At 40.2% G+C, this 18,660-nt stretch overlaps 1 protein-coding gene across 1 annotated transcript in view; it reads right to left on the bottom strand.

Moving 5' to 3' along the window:
- Positions 1-454: 454 nt before the first annotated feature.
- The window catches only part of MRPL42 (mitochondrial ribosomal protein L42), a 24,446-nt gene continuing 6,240 nt past the window's right edge, over positions 455-18,660 (bottom strand). Inside the window, exons 3-6 of the mRNA XM_006154835.3 lie at positions 18,225-18,288; positions 17,110-17,194; positions 9,780-9,943; positions 455-623 (exon numbers count right to left, since the gene is read on the bottom strand). Of these exons, the coding sequence (XP_006154897.1) occupies positions 578-623; positions 9,780-9,943; positions 17,110-17,194; positions 18,225-18,288 (359 nt within the window). The 3' untranslated portion in view covers positions 455-577. The remainder of the gene's footprint in view (positions 624-9,779; positions 9,944-17,109; positions 17,195-18,224; positions 18,289-18,660) is intronic.

Genomic DNA, 18,660 nt, shown 5'->3' with positions numbered 1-18,660 from the left:
CGAGTAAAAACCCCTCAAAAAAAAAAAAAAAAAAACCAAAAAGAACAATGTATATATTTATTAGTCATACTTGGCTGATTTCATACCAATCACATAAAAACAAATAAAATGTAAGTATCTCAAAAGGAAAAGAAGACAAATGCATTTCTCTAAATAAGAATGTGAAATCCTGGGGCCAGCTAGTGGCAGGGTGGTTAAGGCACTAGACTCCAACTTGATTGACTATGGTTCAAGTCCCAGACTTGGCAGCTTAAAAAATCACACCAGGTTTGTATGCATGTGGCCCCAAAATCCCAAGTGAAGAATGGAAGAGAAAGAATTAAAGCAAGGACATCTCCCCCTAGGGGTGACTATTTCTTACTTTCTGTCTCTCTGTCTTTCTACAGTGAGTGCACATACTCTATGAGAAAACCCTAAAAAAAATTGTGATATCCTCAAAATTAATAAATACACATTTTAAAATGTGAAAAGAAAATTTATTATTATTTTATTACACAATCTATTAGTGAATACACCACATGGGATTTTCTTAAATGACAAATGGGGCATGTTTCTGAGTCCTCTGAGAACCTCGACGTTATCTGTCTTTTGGAGGGTCCAGTTTCTTACGACGTCTGTGATACCTTGAAAGGAAAAAAAATATTTGGGATAGATTATTTTAATAAAACTTAATTATTCCTGATATAAATCTTACACTTCTATGATTATCTTGCTATTAGAACAATTTTTTTTTTTTGGAGAGTTTTTTTTGCTATAGGGCACGTGCACTTGCCAGAGAGAGACAGAGACAGAGACAGAAAGCGAGAACCACCCCACAGGGGGGATGGCCACGCCTCAATCTCTTCTCCTCCATTCTCCTCTCGGGATCTTGGGCACGCACGCACACGTGCCCAGCATGAGTTTAAGCCCCCAGGTCCGGGACTTGAACTGCAGTCAACTACATGGGAGTCCAGCGACATAGCCATTACACTAACTGCTGGTCTCCTATTAGAACTATTTTGAGTCAATGAAACTACACAAATACACACAGTTGGATGGATCTCAAATACTTCTTTATCATTCACATCATCATAAAAGTCATTTTTCATTAATTAAGAGTATTAGAAAATCTTTCAGATCTTGAGGATAATTTCGAATGGTAACCCGAACCATTAATCCTGAACTAAAAACAAGTGATTATCTTTATAGTAAAGAAACACTACACTGTGAGTATAAGCATGTCCAATTATTTAAAAGGGGATCCTTTTTTTGTTTTTGGAGAGATTTTCACTATAGGGCGCATGCGCTCGCCAGACAGACAGAGAGAGACATTAGAGACAGAAAGCGAGAAATCACCCCCCAGAGGGGATGGTCACGCCGCAATCCCTTCTCCTCCATTCTCCTCTCGGGATCTTGGGCACGCACGCACACGCGCCCGGCGTGAGTTTTAAGCCACCGGGTCCAGGACATGAACTGCGGTCGACTACGTGGGAGTCGAGCGACATAGCCATTACGCTAACTACTGGTTCCATTCTTTTTCTTCTTTTGAGAGAGAGATTTTTTGCTATAGGGCATGTGTGCTTGCTGGAACGACAGAATGAGGCAGAGAGAGAGAAAGCTAGAAACCAGCCCCCTCAGGGAGAGGGTTGGCCATGCCACAATCCCGTCTCTTCCATTCTCCTCTCAGGATTTTGAGCTTATACGCACACCTGCCTAATGTGAATTTCAAGTTACCAGATCTAGGACTCGAACTGTGGTCGATCATGTGGGAGTCCAGCACCTTAACCACTACACCACCTGCTGGCCCCTAAAATCCATATTTTAATATGCAATAGGGCACAATCAGTAATATGTTTATGAAAAAAAAAAACTTACATTTGGGAAAAAAAAAAAAAAAACAGAAGGCAACCTAGAACAGTTTGGAACCTTTTATTTGTTTTGTGATCACAAGTAGAAGTTATAATGCCCAGTTTAAGCACAGGTATGGTGAAATCAGAAATACCAGATTTGACTGTTAAAGTATTATTGGAGTAATACTTTTGAAAAAGAGTGTGGCGGGGCCGGCAGATGGTGTGGTGGTTAGAGGAGCTGGATTCCCACATGACCGATCATGGTTGAAGTCCCAGACCTGGCGGCTTACTTTCTCGCTTTCCCTTTCTCTCTCTCTCTCTGTCTCTCTCTAGTCAAATTTAAAATAATAATAAATAAAATTATATAAATTAATACATTTTAAAAAAAGAATGTGGCAATATATATTTTTAAATATTCATAACTTGATATACTCATTCTTCCTCTCAAAATCTAACCAAAAATAATTAAAATATTAAAGGGGGAATAAGGTCAACAGGTGGCATGAAGGTTAAAGTGGCTGGATCTGAAATGACCCCCTCCACGGTTCAAGTCCTGGACCTGGCAGCTTGAGAATCACAGTGGGTGCATGTGCATTTGTGCCCAAAATCCCAAGAGGAGAATGGAGGACAGGAAAAGGGATTGCAGTGTAATCATCCCCCTGGGGGTTATTTCTAACCTTCTCTCTCTCTCTCTGACTTTCTCAGGCAAGTGCACATACGCCATAGTAAAAACTAAAGGGGGAAACAAAGGAAGATGCAGGACTTGCAGGAGATGCAAATTTATATATACAGTGTGACTATAACCATTTAAAAATAAACAACAAAATAGGTATGGATATAAAGAAAGGAAACACATTGGGACCAGCAGTTAGCGTAATGGCTATGTCACTGGACTCCCATGTAGTTGACAGCAGTTCGAGTCCCAGACCCAGTGGCTTAAACTCACACCGGGCGCATGTGCGTGTGTGCCCAAGATCCTGAGAGGAGAATGGAGGAGAAGGGATTGCGGCGTGACCATCCCCCCTGGGGGGTGATTTCTCGCTTTCTCTCTGTCTGTCTGGTGAGCGCACGCGCCCTATAGTGAAAACCTCTCCAAAAAAAAAAAAAAAAAAAAACTCTCCAAAAAAAGAAAGGAAATGCATTGTCAGCAGAAATTATTATTATTATTATTATTATTTTTGGAGAGGTTTTTTACTATAGGGCACGTGCACTTGCCAGATAGACAGAGAGACATAGAGACAGAAAGCGAGAAATCACCCCCCAGGGGGGATGGTCACGCCGCAATCCCTTCTCCTCCATTCTCCTCTTGGGATCTTGGACATGCACGCACACACACCCAGCGTGAGTTTTAAGCCACTGGGTCCGGGACGTGAACCACGGTCGACTACGTGGGAGTCCAGCAACATAGCCATTATGCTAACTGCTGGTTCCCAGCAGAAATTATTTTTGAGAGATTTCAAAAATTCGCTTATGGTCAGGACCAGGTAGTGGTGCACTGGTAACACAACTGGACCTACATGGGACAAGTCCTGGGTTTAAGTCCTGGGATCTCCCTGAGTATGCCAAGTACGTACATGCCTGTGGTCCAGGCTGGCTGAGATCCTATTATAAAGAGGAAATGAGCAGCTTAAAGAAGCTGATAATTAGGTGAGATATTATTCCATTAGATAATAACTTAGAAGCCTATGAAGGATACTACAGTAGAATCTTGTGGAAAATTATTAAACAGATGACACACTCCTGATGAAAAGAGAATAATTTAGAGAAGGTGTAACAAAAAAGCTACCTGCAAATATAAACCTAACATTGACAGATAAATAGTAAACTATAGTTATACTTCATGGCTGAGCTAACAGGAGTAGTAGCTATTCACAGTGACTGTAATCAAACACAGCTTCAGAAAGGAAGTGAGCTAAGAGCAAATGGCAGAGGAAAAGTGAAAGTACTGGAAATGGAAAATCGAACGATAAATCACATAAGCCAACTTTGGGTCAGAGAGGCCTGTTGACTCAAATCATTTTCCTCTGCCACTTACTACTGGAGCATTGGAAAAGTCATGACGTATTTTTCTGTTTTTCCATGCAAAAAGGTATCATGACGTCTGACAACGCAATAGCCAGTTATAAAGATGTGAACGCGCTACACGAAATTTTAACAGATTAAATCTCACAATATCTTTAAAAAAAAAAAATCATGATGAAGGGGAGCTTAGCCCAGCAATGAACAGTTTGTTTAACATTTAAAATCATTTAGTATGCTTTACATTAAAAGATTAAGAAAGAAAAATAATATGATCATCTTAAAAAATGCAGAGGCCCAACTCCATGACACAACAGTAATATTCGCTGCTCAAGAGAGGTCAGATCCCTTAGGGGTGTGGTGGATAAGGTGCTAGATCCACATGGCTGACTGCAGAGTCTGAGTCCCAGACCCAGCGTCTTGAAAAACATGCTGGGTGGGGTCAGCAGGTGGTGTAATGGTTATGTCACTGGACTCCCTCGTAGTCAACTATGGGAGTCCAGTGACATAACCATTACTTGAAAATCTTTCAATTTTCAAGTCAGACTTGGTGGCTTCAAACTCATGCCAGGCGCATGTCATGCATGCCCAAAATCCTGAGGGGAGAATGGAGGAGAAGGGATTGTGGCGTGGCCATCCCCTCTGTGGGATGATTTCTCACTTTCCATCTCTCTGTCCCTCTCTGGTGAATGCACATAAAAACCTTTAAAAAAAGAATCCTGCCCAAGTCTACCTGAAATACACCAGGCATGTGTGCAAGCGCCCAACATTCCATGGGCTGGAGGGACTGGAGGAAGGGGATCATAGCATGACCAAACCCTGTGAAAGGTTCTCTTTCTTCTTCTCCCTCTCACATGCATGTGGCTCTACCATGAATAAAGAAAAGATTTTCAAAAATGCAGAAAGTGAATCTAACAAAAATTCAACACCCATTCATGATTTAAAACAAAAACAAAAAAACTTTACATACTAGGAATAGAAGGGACTGTCTAAACCTGACACAGAACACCTACAAAATGACTAACGGTGAACACCTTACTAGCCTTTCTTTATATACATAAATAGTATCTGGAGTTTTTCTGCTGAGCTCTTATTAGGATAGACACTGGGACAATCAATTGCATCTAATTAAACTCAGCTTACAATCGAAAGTGCCTAGTAATCCTGATGGGAAAAGACATAACAGAAGATTAAATTAATTAGCAGTCAAAAGCTAATTAGCGGTAATAAGATCAAATAAGTAAATAAGATTAAAATCAGTAGGATACTAGGCATAAATACCTGAAGATAACATGCTTGCTTTTAAGACTTCATAGTCTTCTTGCTCTCAGTTTTGCCGAATCCTTCAAGTTACACATCTTTGAAGGATTTCCATAATGTCAGTGATTTAGTTATGAATAATGCTTTAAAAGACTACAGCAAGGAGACCAGCAGAAGGCATAATGGTTATATTGCTGGACTCCCACACAGTCAACTGTAGTCAACTGCAGTTTGAGTCCCAGAACCAGTGGCTTAAAACTCACGTTGGGCACATGTGCATACATGCCCAAAGTCCCAAGATGAGAGTGAAGGAGAAGGGATCGTGGCATGACCATCCTCCCTGGAGGGTGATGTCTCTCTGTTTTTCCTCTGTCTCTCAGGCAAGCGCATGCGCCCTATAGCAAAAAATCTCTCTTAAAAAAGGGGGCGGGGGGGGACCAGCAGTTAGCGTAATGGCTATGTCGTTGTACTCCTATGTAGTTGACCCAGTGGCTTAAAACTCATGCCGGGCACGTGTGCGTGTGTGCCCAAGATTCCGAGAGAACAATGAAGGAGAAGGGATTGCAGCATGGCCATCCCCCCTGGGGGGTGATTTCTCGCTTTCTATCTCTCTGTCTTTCTGGCGAGCGCACATGCCCTATAGCAAAAACCTCTAAAAAAAGGGGAGGGGGGGTACTAACAGGTGGCGTGGTGATTAAGGGTGCTGGACTCCCACATGGCTGACTGGTTTGAGTCCTGAACCTGTCAGCTTGCTTTCTCATTTTTCCTTTCTTTCTCTCTCATCTGTCCCTCTCTGGTCAAATTGAAGTAAATAAATAAAGTTAAATAAAATAATTCTAAAATAAAACTTTGAAAAAAGGACTATGGCAGGAGCCAGAATGTGGCATGGTTAAGGTACTGGACTGCCACATGACCAACAGCAGGTCAAGTCCTGGATCTGGCTGCCTGAAACTCACGTTGGGTGAGTGTGTGTGCATTCCCAAAATCTCAAGTGGAGTGTACAAGAAGGGACTGCGATGTGGCCAACCCCTCTGGGGACTGATTTCTCACTTTCTGTTTCTGTGTCTCTCTGGAGAGCGCATACATTCTATAGCAAAAATCTCTCAAAAAAAAAAAAAGACTGCAGCAATATGAAACTTATAGGCAGGAAACAGGTACTGAAACCCATTACAGAAGTTCAAAGTGAGGCTTGTACTCGAATAATGGATAACGTAGCAAAAATACAAGATAAACGTTAGAAATATTATGGCTGCTATGAACCTTGGAAATAAGTTTTAGAATACGGTAATAATTTGAGTCATGGGGCTATAAATGGGCTTGATCATTTGTTTTCTTTCTTTCTTTTTTTTGAGTGGTTTTTGCTATAGGGCGTGTGCACTCGCCAGATAGACAGAGAGAGACAGAGAGACAGAAAGCGAGAAATCACCCCCCGGAGGGGATGGTAACGCCGCAATCCCTTCTCCTCTATTCTCCTCTTGGGATCTTGGGCACACATGCAACACATTCCTGGCATGAGTTTAAGGCACCAGGTCTGGGACTCAAACAGCAGTCAACTACAAGGGAGTCCAGTGACATAGTCATTATGCCAACTGCTGGTCCCTATTTTCATACACCCTAAAAGTAAAAAGAACAATAAAGGAAAAAAGTAGAACAATAAAAGAAAGAGATCAATCATAGAAGTAGGAATTAAAAGACCATATTAACTAAAAAAGAAAATCACAATTTTTTTTCTTGGAAACTGGTAAAGAAATATCACTGTTATTATAGAAGTTGTTAAGGGAGGGACTATTTTAGACAGGAAAAGGAGAGTTTTTTTGGACAGAAAAAGGAGAGAATAAATTTATTTGTTAAAATGAATGAATAACTTTTGGGAACCAGCAGTTAGCGTAATGGCTATGTCACTGGACTCCCATGTAGTTGACCACGGTTCGAGTCCCGGACCCGGTGGCTTAAAACTCACGCGGGGCGCGTGTGCGTGCGTGCCCAAGATCCCGAGAGGAGAATTGAGGAGAAGGGATTGCGGCGTGACCATCCCCCCTGGGGGGTGATTTCGCGCTTTCTGTCTCTATGTCTCTCTGTTTGTCTGGCGAGCGCATGTGCCCTATAGCGAAAATCTCTCCAAAAAAAAAAAAAAAAGAATTAATAACTTTTGAAAAGATAACTATTTTGCAACATTATAAGGACAATGATATTGGAAATAAAACTGAGAAAATGAAAAAATGCAGTATAAAATGGGTTGTATGTCACCTATACAATGACTACAGCTAAACCTCTGAGTGAATTTCACCAGGACATGGAGCATGAGGCAGAGCCTTGGGAATCTTTATTATTACTAAGGATAAAGGAAGAAGTACCTTCTAAACAGAAGCTAAAAAAATAAACGGAGTTCCAGATTCAAATATCCACCTGCTTTCAGAACTGCTCCCACCAGATAATCAACAGACCCTTCAGACTCAGCATGATCAACAGCAGGTTCACCCTTCTTACTCCCAAACCCATTTCCCCACCGTGTGAACAGTACATCATCCACCCCCGTGAGTAATGAGAGGCCTCGGGCCAGCCAGTGGCATGGTGGTTAAGATGGCTGGATCCCAGGGTCAGCAGGTGGTACAGAGGTTAAGAAGCTGGATCCCACATGGCCGATTCTGTGGTTCGAGTTCTAGGCCCAGCAGCTTGAAAATCACTCTGGGTGCATGTGCCCCAAATACTAAGAGAAGAATGGAAAAGCAGGGATTGTGAGGACCAGCAGTTGGCATAATGGATATGTTGCTGAACTCCAATGTAGTTGACTGTGGTTCGAGTCCTGGACCCGGTGGCTTAAATTCACGCAGGGCACGGGTGTGGGAGTGCCCAAGATCCCAAGAGAATGGAAGAGAAGGGACTGCAGTGTGGCCATCCCCCCAGGGGATGATTTCTCACTTTCTGTCTCTCTGTCTCTCTCTGCCTAAGCGCATGCACCCTATAGGAAAATCTTCTCTCAAAAAAAAAAAGAAGGGATTGTGGCATGGACATCCCCTATGGGGTGTGATTTCTCACTCCCCACCCCTCTCTGTCTGTCTCTTTCTGGTGAGCATGCATACTATATAGCAAAAACTAAGGAAAGAAAGAAAGAAAGAAAGAAAGAAAGAAAGAAAGAAAGAAAGATGGATGGATGGATGACTGGATCCCATGTGGTTATACATGGTTTGAGTCCCGGATTGGGCAGTTTGAGAAACACACTGGCCTTGTGTGTGTGCATTCCCAAAATCCTGAAAGGAGGAGATGGAGAAGGGACTGCAGCATGACCAATCCCCATAGTAGGTACACACTCTGACAAAATTTAAAAAAGAAGAAAAGAAAAATGTGCTGGGTACATGTATTTGTGTGTTCAGGATCCTGACAGGAAGAACAGATGGAGGATGAAGACTTTGCCCATTAGGATGGTGCCTTTTCTCTTTTTAGTGAGTAGCTTAAAAAAAAAAAAACTTACAAAATTCACTGAAAGCTTAGGGCTGGAGCCATAGCATAGTGATTAAGAATTATGAATAGGAAATTGGATACCTTATGGTGGACCATGGTTCAAATCTCAATCCTAGTGGCTTGCAAAACACAGCAGGCATATATGTATGTATAACCAAACTCAGGAGGGGGTGGAGAAATGAAGGAAACAGGATTGTGGCACGATCATACCCCACTGGAGGGTGCTCTTCTTTCTTATTCTGGTAAGCATACATGCCTTTTGGCAACGAAAATAAATAAATAATATATTCACTGAAAGCTTTGGTTTAATTCCCCCATTATAATAAAGCAAAAAGGGGGCCAGCAAGTCTTACAGTAGTTAAGGTGCTGGGTCCCCACACTGGCCCATCATGGTTCAAGTCCTGGGCCCAGCAGCTTGAAAATCACACTGGGTGAATATGCATGTGCACCCAAAATCCCAGGAGGGAAAGTTTTTTTTTCGATTGCAGTGTGGCCATCTCCCCAGAGGGTGATTTCTCACTTTCCCTCTCTGTCTTTGTCTTTGGCGAACGTACACATCCTATGGAAAAAAACTTAAAAAATAAAATAAAATCAAGCAGGGGCTAGCAGGTGGCGTGATGGTTAAGATGCTGGACCCCCACATGGCTGACAATGGATTGGGTCTCGGACCTGGCAGCTTGCTTTCTAACTTTCTCTCTCTCTCCCAACCCCTCCTCTCTCTGGTGAGTTCACATCCCCACAGCAAAATTTTAAAAAAGAATAATAATAAATGTTTAAAATTAAGTAATTCTTAAATAGAAATCAAATAAAATAAGGAAAAAAAAAACACAAAACACTATTTCATTTTAGCTACAAGGTAAGTAGATTTAAAAGCACAACGTAGAGGCCAGCAGGTGGAGTGGTGGTTAAGGGCACTTGACTCCCACATGGCCAACGGCAGTCCAAGTCCTGGACCTGGTGGCTTGCTTTCTCATTTTCCCTCTCTCTCTCTATCACTCTGTTCCTTTCTGGTCAAATTAAAATAAATAATTAAAGTTAAATAAAATAATTCTAAAATAATAAAAGTACAGTGTAGTAGATGATCACTCTTAGATGATACTTGGGATTAATTTCTCCATGCCGAAGACCACTGCAGAGTTTGCTAATGCAAGGAAAGCTATGTATACCTCTACCGTGCCCAGTAGGAGCTGAAGGAGAGAAAACAGAACTTACTGTCCGTGAGGGTACCAACGGTGCTTGGTAGTGAAGAACATTTTGCTAAGTTGTTCTATCATGGGTCCTTGTTCAAGGTGTTCACTTTTCTCTTCTAACCTGAACTTTAGCACTTGATCATGTGTTTCTTCATTATTATGCACAGGATCTGGTCTAGGGATAGGCTACAAAAGAATCAGTAACAAACAACAGAAACATAAAAATACAGGAATGTTAGCCTACACTCAGTAACATCTATAATAAAACAACATATGCAGCAATTCATCGCAATATCTCAAAGTGGGTAAAGAAGTTATCAAAACAGAATTTTACTTAGTTGCATTATTCAATAAACTAACAGAAATATTTTTCTTCTCACATTAAATTCTGGATTTCTTTTCCAAAAATAAAGTTCTTATTTAAGTTGTTTTTTCCTCAGTAATAAAGTATATAGTTTTTATTTTCTAAAAATATAAATTGTGCCATTATTATGTTTCAACTTAAAAGTTTACCATCTACTGGGGTCAGCAGGTGGCAAGGTAGTTAAGGCGCTGGATTCCCACTTGGTCGACCATGGCTCAAGTCCTGGACCTGGTGGCTTGCTTTCTCACTTTCTGCTATCTCTTTCTTTGGTGAATACTCATGCCCTACAGCAAATTTAATAATAATAATAAAGAAAATTAAATAAATAATTCTTTTTGTAAAAAAAAGTTCCTGATCTACTTAGTATATTGTTAAGGTGAGGTACAATAAAAATAAAAGCCTTTCACTGAAAATGACATTTTTGGGGGAACTGGCTCTGTGGACTGGTGATTGAAACATTCAGATCCCAGGTGGCCAATTGAGTTTCAGACTCAGCTGCTTGAGGGACACGCTGAGTGTGTGTGCATGCACGCCTAAAATCTCCAAAGAAGGGAGAGAGGAGCACTACCCATGGGGGCTACCTTCTCCTCTCTCGTTGTCTTTCTTTCTAACGAGCACACACACTTTCTAACACCCTCCCCCTAAAAAAGGAAGAAAAAAGGCATTTTTATGTTCAATGGAAGCAGAGAAATTTTCAATGTTTTCATTTCAAGTGACCAAAATGCCATCAAATAATGCTTTAAAGTAATTTGAATAGTTTTCCCCCTTGAATATATTAAATACTAAATATTCCATCTCCCCAACACACAACTGAAACAAACATATTCCATATTTACTGAGTATATTTAGTGAGCACCAGTGGTTCACCAAAGCCTTTGAGAATCACTGTCTTAGATGGATAAGTTACTCATATTTTAAATATTAAATGACATCAATATCTGTAAAAATGATTTTAATATTTAAAAATGATGTTCAGGGCCACCAGATGGTGTAGCAGTTATGTTGCTGGACTCCACATGGCCTGTTGCGGTTCGAGTCTCACATCTGGTGACTTGAAACTCACACTGGGTACATGTGTGTGTGTGCCCAAGATCCTGAGAGAGGAATGGAGAAGGGACTGAGGCGTGGCCATCCCCCAGAGGGAAATTTCTCACTTTTTTCCCTCTCACTGTCTCTGTCTCTTTTTCTCCCTGGTGAGCACACACGCATCCTAAAGCAAAGATCTCTAAAAATAAGTAAATAAATATGATGTTATAATAATGAAAAAAATATATTAATAATGAAAATGTTTTACCAATCAGTGTTGAAATTCCAACAATGCAAAAGTGATAGGCAATATTCAGTGATTAACAATTTTGTAGCTTTTGTACATCTGAGAAAAAAGTGCTCAGATGAATTTTAGCTTTGCAAGCATGTTCTTTGTAAGAACTGGGGGAGTGCCTATCTTAACCATTGCTTTCTGTATCTTGAAAAACTATTCTCTGCATTCTGAATGTTTTATATTAGAGAAGTTTTAAATGCACACTTCTCTTTTCTTTTTTTTTTTTTGGAGAGGTTTTTGCTATAGGGCACGTGTGCTTGCCTTAAAGACAGAGAGAGACAGAGAGATAGAAAGCGAGAAATCACTCCCTGGGGAATGGCCACGCCACAATTCCTTCTTCTCCATTCTCCTCTTGGGATCTTGGGCATGCATGCACACACGCCCAGTTTGAGTTTTTTAAGCCACCGGGACCGGGACTTGAACCTCAGTCGGCTACATGGGAGTTCAGCGACATAGATGGTACGCTAACTGCTGGTCCCGCACGCTTCTCAAATATACACACACACGTGCACACATGTAGTACTAATGTTGCCTTTTTATTTTTTGTTTTAGATGTAAGAGCATGCTCATATGTTAGGTACATAACAAACTGTTACGGTTTTTCTTAAGTAATGCCTTTTTCTTCATGTGGCTCAAATATATTCTTTTCTTAAAAAAATCATAATGTATATAATGAGATTATAATATTGTTTTGCTTTAAAAATGACCATGTATATATTATTAGACTTTAGGGGCTGGCAGATGGCATGGTGGTTAAGGTGCTAGACTCCCACATGGTTGACCATGGTTCAAATTCCAGACTTGGCAGCTCACTTTCCCTCTCTCTCTCTGGTTCTCTCACTCTGTCCCTCTCTGGTCAAATTAAAATAAATAAATAAATGAAGTTAAATAAAAATAATTCTTTAAAAAATTAGACTTCAGAATCATATAAGAAGCATTCAGACATAAGAGGGTACTTCAAAAAGCTTAAGGAGTTAAAGTATGAGTTTATTTATTTATTTTTTAAAGAATTCCTTAACTTTGGGACCAGCAGTTGGCGTAATGGCTATGTCGCTAGACTTCCGTGTAGTTGACCACAGTTCGAGGCCCTGACCTGGTGGCATAAACTCATGCCAGGCACATGTGCGTGTGTGCCCAAGATCCCAAGAGGAGAATGGAGGAGAAGGGATTGCAGCATGGCCATCCCCCCGGGGGGTGATTTCTCGCTTTCTGTCTCTCTATCTCTCTCTGGCGAGCGCACGCGCCCTATAGCAAAAACCTCTCCCCCCCCAACAAAAAAAAAAAGATCAATGTTTTAGATAGTATCAAAAAGTTATTTTCAAGTTTTAATAAATATTCATTGTCTCTCTTCCTATTCTCAAGCAGGCTTAAATCTAATATATCACAAATTCTCTTATATGATTAAAATTTGTATTCTAGGTTCAAACATAAAAAGACATTGGGATTAATGGATTCTTCAAAGTCTATACCAAGAGCCTCTGGCAGACTCATCATTGATTTTTCTGTAGTACTTGCTCTCCTTGATCAAACTTCAAAGAAAGGGTATATAAATGTTTCAGTAAAAAGGCAAAACCAAAATAAAACGGAACCATAAGTTTCCTTTTTCTTTTTTTTTAAGCATTATTTATTTTATTTTTTTTAACTTGCTATAGAGCATGTGCGCTCACCAGACAGAGACAGAGACAAAGACAGAGAGAGAAGGTGAGAAAGCAAGCCGCTAGATTCAGGACTCAAACTGCAGTCAGCCATGTGGGAGTCCAACACTTCAACCACCATGCCACCTGTTGGCCCTCTCTTGTTTTTCTTAAGAATTTTCAAAATTTCACTTTTGAAGGGCCAACCATTGGCATGTGGTTAAGGTAGCTAGATACTACATGGCCTATGGGACAGTTCAAGTCCTGGATCCAGCAGCTTGAAAAGCATGCTGGGCGCATGTATGTGTGTGGCCCAAATCCTGAAAGGAGAAGGGACTGTGGTGTGGCCATTCCCCCAACGGGTGATCTCTCACTTTCTCTGTCTGTCTCTCTCTCTGTCTCTGGTGAGTACATGCGCCCTATGGCAAAACTAAGAACACACAGGGACCAGCAGTTGGCATAATGGCTTATGTCGCTGGACTCCCAGGTAGTTGACCATGGTTCGAATCCTGGATCCGGTGGCTTAATCTCATGCCAGGTGCATGTGCATGTGCATGCATGCCCAAGATCCCAAGAAAAGAATGGAGGAGAAGGGATTGCAGTGTGGCCATCCCCCAGGGGGGTGATTTCTCGCTTTCTGTCTTACTCTGTCTTTCTGAAGAGCTCATGTGCCCTATAGCAAAAACCTCTCAAAAAAAAAAAGATAAAAAAAGAAAAAGAACTAAGAACAAACAAACAAAAATTCACATTTTAAAATTTTCAGTAAATCAACCACTAAAGTAATCATTGCTCGTTACTTATATTTTTACTTTTTTTCCAAGTTGTCATTTTTGTGCCCCTTTATTTTCCTTCACTAGAAAGCCTAAATTTTAGAAAATCATTTTTGGAATATTAGTCCCTTAATAAAATATACATCTGGTAGAACTAGGAAGAAGAATCTTTTTACTTAGATGATTGAAAATTAATCCAAAGATTTTAGATTCAAATGTGAGTAAATTGAGGGCTGGCTCCATGGCATAGCTTAAGAGAAGTCAGATCCCACAAGGCAACTGTGGTCTGAACATCCAGCTTAGTCAGCCTAAAACACCCAGGCTGCACACAAGTGCCCCAGATCATAGGCTGAGGACTGGAGGAAGGGCGTCCCAGCATGACCAGATTGGGGAGGGTGCTCATCTCATCTCCCTATCTCCAACGTGCATGCACTCGACCATGAATAAAGAAAAAAATCTAACAAACAAATAAAATGTGAGTGAATTACCAGGAAACCAAAAGTGCAGATCATCTTAACTTTCGTAAAGCCTGTGTCAGTCGAAATTTTTATGTATGACCAGAATCTCTGTATGTAGTATGTTTTCCAGGGTCTAGAGAACCAACACACCCACTGATTTGCAGTCCTACTTCCTTAAGAGGAAAATCAAGTCTAAATTTTAAGTCATGTATGAGGATACATATGTACTGTTACTTTACTGCTAATGGCAAATAACACCTTATTCTACCAGTAACATGTTTTCATGAATGTGTCTTATTGTGCAGCCCAATCTATAACTGACTGCTTGAGAGACAAAAACCTCCACGCTTCTCCATGTGAATTTTTTTTAGCCCTAAAACAGAAAACCCAGGCCAGCAGGTGGCATGGAGGTTAAAGCACTGGATTTTCAAAATGGTCAACCGCAGTTCCAGTCCTGGTCCCAGTGGCTTGAAAATCATGCCAGGCACATATGTGTGCATGCCCAGAATCCTGAGAGGAGAATGGAGGAAACGGGATTGTGGCATGGCCATACTCCCTAAGGAGGTCATTTTTCACTTTCCCTCTCTGTCTCTTTATAGTGAATGCACACGCCCTATGGCAAAAACCTAAAACAAACAAACAAACAAAAACAGAAAAACTCCTAAGTGTGAAGAGGGAGGAATGAAAGTATTCATTTAATCAACGAACATCTGCATACCTACCAAGTTCTAAGTGTTATTCCAGAAGCTGAAGACACAGCAGGGACTAAAACAGACAAAGCCCCATCCTCATGAAACTCACATTTTAATGGGCAATGGACAGAAAGCAAGCAAGAAGGCATTTGATGTGTCAGAAATGATAAATACTACTGAGAAAAGGAAAGCAGAGGGCAACAGGGAGTACAGGGGCAGAGCGATTTTAAATGCAGTGGCTAAGGAAGGCCTTGCTAGGTAACAAATAAGTGAGAGAATAAACTATGGGAGTTTCTGGGGTAAAAGCATTCCAGACAAAGGAAGCAGGACCTAATGGAGGCTCCTAAGTACACCAGGAGCTCGCTTACCACTGAAGAACAGCAGGGAGGCCAGGACAGCAGCAGAAGGGATTACTTATAAACTCGCATTAGCGATCTTCTGGGCTAGAGAGAGGAATACTGATGAAGTGTGCAATTCTTGAAATTTAGGTTGAGAGGAAAGAGGAGTGGCTAGTGGTAATTAGGACATTTCTAGGATATCTCCAGAGGAGTGGATGATGAAGGTATGGAGAGAAGATTGAGATGTGAAAGGCCAGGGTGTTAGATGCATCATCTACATGGATGCAGAAATAACAAAGAATAGGGCAGAAACAGGGTGGCAAAGTGTGACAGTAAGCTTAAAATCTTTGAGTAAGAGTGGAGGGGCAAGGGAGGAGAAATGACCTGGGGTGTGGTAGATGATGGCAAGAAAAAAAAATAGTATTAGGTCGTTGGGAAAGTCATGACATATTTTTCTATGTTTTTCTGTGCAAAAATGTGTCATGACTTTCCCAATGATCCGATAAATGGAAAGGTTTGGTGATATAAGCTACAAACCTAGAAATTGTTAAGCAAGAGAAAAAAATGGTCTAGATAAGACAACAAGGAGGTACCACACCAGCTCTAGGCCCAGTGATAAAAGGGACAGAAAACAGCAACTACTAAAAAGACTTCTGGGAAAATAATGTCCCCACGGTAGAGCCAGAACTTTCTGGAAGAGGTTAAGGTTATGGGAGATTTTGCCAATGACAGAAGTTTTGAAAGTGTAGTGGAAAAGTTCTGAGGGCTGAGAAGGGTAGGAGAAGGGTCAGATACAGGGATATACAGAGCCCTACCGAGATGAGAGCCTGCATGATGAGAAATGACCTGGCAGTCTTAGGCTTCTTCCTTAGTAGAAGGGCTAAAACGGGGATAAAGCACACAACCAAAATACATCACAGAATAACAACAAACAAAAGCACAACAGTGTGAGCTGAAAGGTGCACAGGCTAAAGTCTGTGATTTAGGCCAACAGCCCAAAGAAATGAAAGAGAAAGGACACTGGATTACTGCCTATTAATATCTGGTAGAATACAAAGGAGGTAGACAAAATGGTAAGGTTAAAAAAGGGAATAAATGGGCCAGCCCACGGCCTGGTGGTTAAGGAAGCTGGCTCCCACATGGCCAATTGTGCGGTTTGAGTCTCAGACCCTCTAGTTTGAGAAAAAAGCCTGGCGCATGTGTGTGCATGTCCAAAATCCCATATGGAGAAACAAAGGAAAAGGGACTGCAGTGTGGATATTCCCAATTAGGGCTACTTTCTAAGTTTCCCTCTCTTTCTGGAAGTGTACATGCCCTTTAGTAAATTTAAAGAAAAAAAAAAAAAAAAAGAAGAAAGGCTCATTTTGTTTGTTTTTAAAGGTAATTTTTTAAAAGAATTATTTATTTTATTTTTTATTATCATTATTATTTTTTTCACATGAGTTCACCAGAGAGAGACAGAGAGAGAAAGAGAAAGTGAGAAAGCAAACCACCAGGTCTGGGACTCAAACTGTGGTTGACCATGTGGGAAGTCCAGCACCTCAACCATTATGTCACCTGCTGGCCCCAAGAAAGGGTCACTTTGTATGTTGAGAAGTGTTTTAAAATAAAAATAAAAAATAAATAAGAGAAAAATTGAAACAGTTAAATAAAATGCCAAAAGATCTAAATCTAACAAAGGTAATCAGACAAACTCCTCTCTTTTTGGACTGTAAGGAAGTGTAAACACTTCTAAAGGCAAATTAAAAACTACAAGAGATTTTTCTCATACATACTTTTGTGTGTTCATATGGAATATCCACAGATGGGTGATAGCACACTATCGTCCTGCCATCAGCTGTCAAAGCAAGCTCCACTTTGCTTAAAAAAAAAAAAAAAGTTTTAAAATACAGTTATACTATACTCAAGGCAGAATGATTACTCTTCACTAACGTGAATCATGAATTGGTGAAGAGAAGATGCAGTATCACTGGGTTAGCAATCCTGGTGCCCATAACATAGGAGACAATTCAAGACCATCCCACAGAATGTCAGCGTAACCACCACAACAAAGACACTCCACAGTGTAACTAGTAGCTAGGAGTATTAACTGAGCCAAGAGAGGATATAGCATTAGATTGTTTCGTATCATTTTACGATTAGATACCAAAGCAGGGCATAATGAACATTTAATCTATCAAATGATTTTTTTGATGAAGAACGGAGTTTTACGTAAGAAAAATACTTATATGACTCAACCTCTTCAGTTTCCAAAAATGTTACCTAGTCCAATTTCATCACTATTTATATTAGTACTCACCAAATATATATTTAAAACTAATGCTGAGAAAGAAGAAAACATATATTTACTAAAACCTGTAATAAGATCATGTAGCTTAAGAAAATATACTGCCACTTCTGCATATCGGACACTGCTACAAAGAAAAAAAAGACAATGTTTTATGTTATTCTGATTTCTTAGCATAGTGACTGGAACTGAATAAGTACCAAATAAATGGTAGTAGAATTAAATGCTTGTAATTTGGGATTATTCTGTGTCAAACAAAAGAGAAGTTAAATAGCTGCTTAAGCTAATAGATATGAATCCTATTAGAAAACTACAAAAACCAATTTTCCAAAAAGCAAAAGCAAGCTTTGAGGAAAAAAGATAGCAATTTTAACAGCATGTCTGTCTTCCAACAAATTAAGTATTCACTGAAACACAATGATAATGATTTTTATTTAAAACATTTAGAAGCCCAGATACTGAATAAATAAGATTTTAATAATTTTTCAAAACAAAATTAAAGAATCAGAAAAGAAATCAAAAAACACCAAAACAAGAAATAAAATTAAATCATTGCAGATACAGCTCAGACTATTATTTTTTCAAATGAATTTTAATACATACCAATTACAGTCATCTGGAAGAGAAGAATATGTAGATTTATGACAAACACAATATAAAGCTCCATCTGCAAGAATCCCAAACAGTGCAATAGATTTAGTTAATTTGAATATATACTCTCACACAAATTTAAAGCTGGTTTCACCGGTTCAACCAATATTTACTGCTTACTATGAAATAGGTGTGTACTAGGGGCCAGGAGTTTAACAACAAAAAAGACCCAGTCCCAGGACCAGAAGGTGGCGTAAAGGTTATGGTGCTGCATTCCCAAGTGGCTGACTGTGACTCAAGTCTTTGACCTAGCAGTTTGAAATTCATGCAGACATGTGGGTATATGTGCCTAAAATCCTGAGAGAAGAATAGAGGAGAAGAGATTGTGGCATGGCCATCCCTGGAAGGTGATTTCTCACTGTCTCTGCCTCTGTGTGTGTGTGTGTGT

Source organism: Tupaia chinensis, unplaced genomic scaffold, assembly GCF_000334495.1.
Source record: "Tupaia chinensis unplaced genomic scaffold, TupChi_1.0 Scaffold000423_1, whole genome shotgun sequence".
Taxonomy (NCBI): Eukaryota; Metazoa; Chordata; class Mammalia; order Scandentia; family Tupaiidae; genus Tupaia; species Tupaia belangeri.
Note: the sequence above shows the minus strand (reverse complement) of the source record. Positions and strands in the feature narration are given on the sequence as shown.